Genomic DNA, 3,430 nt, shown 5'->3' on the forward strand with positions numbered 1-3,430 from the left:
ATAAATTCCAACATCGAAAATATCTTCTTCGAGGTAACATGAAAAATTGGTAAATAAACACGAGAGATGCTGAGCCAAGGGATGCAGTTGGGGAAGAATATCAGGCGTGTCTACCAGACTGTGAAAAATTCTTCGTATACTTTCCCATTTGTAAAAAGGGAAGGGAAAAAAAAAACAAGCTGTCAGATTCTCCCTGATAAATGCATCAGTTCAATTCTCATTTCAATTCTCATTTCCCAGTTTTATTCGATGGAATTACTTTTATAACGACTTTTTTGACAGTTTCAGAACTAAACAAAGAATCCATCAGCGATGATTGCGTAGTTTGTTGCAACGCGGACTGAAAAGGGACATGAAAATGAAAAAAAAAACGACAATGCTAGACGAAGGATGAATTAGTCGAACGTATTATTAACGTCAAGGAAACGAGAAAGTGACATTAGCTATCCAGTGAATTACTTAGAGTGAGAGAGAGATTTAACGAAGGAAAGAGGGAACAACCCGTGTCTGTTGGCAAGGGCTGACGGCGCGGCTTCCGCTACACCCACCGATCTAACGCAAAATTTTAAAGGTGAACACTGCTTAACTAATAAGATTATCCTGTACACTCGTGTGATCATCTCTCCTCCCTCTTTCGTGCATCTCTAATTGCACTAGGCGACACCTAATTATCAAGATATTGCTCTTCTCCCCAGACTGTGTACAACGCAATCATGTGCAAAACTAGGCGGCTCGTTGTTTCGGTAATGTGCGTATACACCGAGAATTTACGTCTCCTTGGATTTATGCCGGTGGTGAATTAGCTCGAAGGCATATCAAAAATCGGTTAAGGGTTTCGTTATGAAAATGATCGAAGAACTACCTAGGATTAGCCTGGAGTACGAATACCCGAACTTTTCTATATTAATGGCGCATGTGACTAAAAAAAAGTGACAGAGAGAGGATTCTTTTTTCTGTAACTCCTTTACTAATTTTAAGAATTGCTGCCTAACTTTGAGGCACTCTCAAAATTTAAGGGGACAACTCTAATGCTCATAAAACAATTTCAAAACCGTGGGAATGGGTAAATTTCCTTCATTAAATTGGTTACTTCCACGGTTGAATCTGTTCTCACTTAAATACTCTTTTCCACATGCAATACATAATTATCAACTAGAAGTTTTTTTCCCTATGACGAAACTTAAATAGAAAATAAACGGTTTATAGCTAGTTGAAAGAAGTGAATTCCACTATAATGCCATAAATTCATAAAAATCCTATTAAAATGTCAGACTATTATTATTCCGCGCCTCTCATTCATTAATGGAAAGATCATTGTAGGTAAACAGAGTCACATCCTTGGAGAATTTACCAATCATGATGATCGCGTGTGAATCACCTTGCGGTAATATTTATTCTGACGATTATGAAAGATTGTGTAATCGTTGAGATCCACTCTCGGGTAATCGATTACTTAATTTCCTTATGGCATCGGAATGCTTAAGAACTTATTGATTTTATTCATCAATGAGTTAACAAGTATTCAGAGAATTCATTTAATTATTATAAAATATTGAACTCACCTTGTATATTCCATCGACGAGTCGGGTTAGCTCCTCGGTCTCCATGACTCTCACTCTCCGACTCCTTCTCCTCTTCACTCGTAAACACTCAAATATTTACAGGAATGAAATATTTAATTCACAAATGTCAAAACCGATCTCGCAATAAGCGCATATTTTCTATCCCCGGCGTTGTAAACCGGGTTCCACGTGCCCCCAACCACTTTTCCAATCACAACGTCAGCCGAAGAAGAGTTTAGCGAATAATGCTGATTCTGCAACAACAAAAAACAATAAACATTTCGTTATTCTTACGTTCAACCACCACCACTACGCGCTCAAAGCATTTACCTCAATAACGAAAGAGTATTTTTACACTGCCTTAACAATTAAACGTTATTGCAAATAATTCAACTTATTTACGACGCGATTATAATTTTTACGATCGATCAATTTGTATTGAATAACGTATCTTTGGAGAAATCACAGAAATATTTCAACATTTTTTGTGATCTATGATGTGAATTTAATGAGTGACAATCGAGGAACTTAATATCTTCGATGGCGATAAAAACAGCGGATTGAGTGGACTCAATATATCTGACTATCAGTAGACATTGAGATAGGGCACTTTAATTTACAACCATTCAACCTCAATAAATAAAATTCTGGAATGATGAATGTGGGAATTTTTCTGGTGGAAAACCCGTTGATGCAAGGAATGAGGTGTACAGGGTATAAACCGCTTCGATCTTATTCCAGAGTGACTCTCTCGTGCATTACTCACGACAGTGCAACGTGAGGTCACGTTTACCGGGGTACTTTCATTCCTGAAGGACATCTAGTGTGTCTAATACACGAGGAAAAAGTACATTGAAGAAGTGGCATATCATCCCGCGACATAACCGGGGCCAGTAAACGCTGGGGATCGATGAAAAATATCCCGTGAACACCGAATCCTCCTTCTCCCTCTCCTTCACGAATCAATGGAAATTGTGAAAGTCAAATCAGTTCACGGATCACCGGTTGCCTCAAAAACGTGGGAAATTGGAAATTGGAAAGGGGATTCCCCTCGCGCTGTATCAGACATCGGTACATCTTCCCCAGTGAAATATCAATCGATTCATGATCTCACAATCAATGTCGAAGAATAACTCCATCGCTTTAATGATCCTTGATATCGTCCGAACAATTTCTCTTATTACTTTTATGATTCGTAAAATCTTGAGAAGCGAATTTTTAGTACTCTGTGGAAGGAGGTGACTGAAAAGGAAATTTTATTGAAGGAGCGAATTCGTATACTTATTTGTGAGGTCCGGAAAAATTATTGAATCCTACTTGAATGAAGCAAGTGATTATTTTCAATGGAAATAATATTTTCACTAGTCGTGGAATATTTCATCGCAATATCAGAGAAAGCTTCAAAGCCCATACATATACTGATACACAAAATGAACGATTAATGAAGTCGGTCGTAAGTTTTATTCATTCGAAGTGGTGAAATTGTGAAGGTCTAGGGAATTGACGATTGGAGGACACTGCGCAAGCCTTAAATCATGCCTGGGAAATTGTACAAAGGGATTCCCTGTTGTCTCTCGTGCCCATCTCCACATACCATGCGTGGAACTCGATTAGACGGCGGGAAAACAACCCATGAAGAATGGTCAATATGTTGGAAAACACCTTTTTTCTCGGTGAAAAAGTTGTAGCACAACGCTTGACCGAGACATCGAGCCAAGGCGTTATTCTAGCGACATATATAGATGTTTGGGAGATGTCAACTGTCTCGTGATACAAGTTTTACTTTCAACCGCACTCTTTATGTTACTTTCATCTGGGAAACTCAACTGGTAATGCAACTATTTGCCTTGAAGGGGAATTTTCCGTCA

The 3,430-nt window shown here is 38.5% G+C and overlaps 1 protein-coding gene across 5 annotated transcripts in view; it reads right to left on the minus strand.

Annotated features, from left to right (window-relative positions):
- IRSp53 (Insulin receptor substrate 53 kDa) overlaps positions 1-3,430 on the minus strand; it is a 68,273-nt gene that overhangs the window by 59,966 nt on the left and 4,877 nt on the right. For 4 of the 5 annotated variants that reach the window (XM_011316714.1, XM_011316716.1, XM_011316718.1 and 1 more), the window contains one exon: positions 1,563-1,816. In XM_011316714.1, the coding sequence (XP_011315016.1) occupies positions 1,563-1,607 (45 nt within the window). In that variant the 5' untranslated portion in view covers positions 1,608-1,816. Of the gene's footprint in view, positions 1-1,562; positions 1,817-1,892; positions 1,923-3,430 lie in introns of all 5 variants that reach the window. The other variant, XM_011316717.1, reaches the window with a different exon arrangement.

The sequence above is a fragment of the Fopius arisanus genome, unplaced genomic scaffold (genome assembly GCF_000806365.1).
Source record: "Fopius arisanus strain USDA-PBARC FA_bdor unplaced genomic scaffold, ASM80636v1 scaffold00008, whole genome shotgun sequence".
Classification (NCBI taxonomy): Eukaryota; Metazoa; Arthropoda; class Insecta; order Hymenoptera; family Braconidae; genus Fopius; species Fopius arisanus.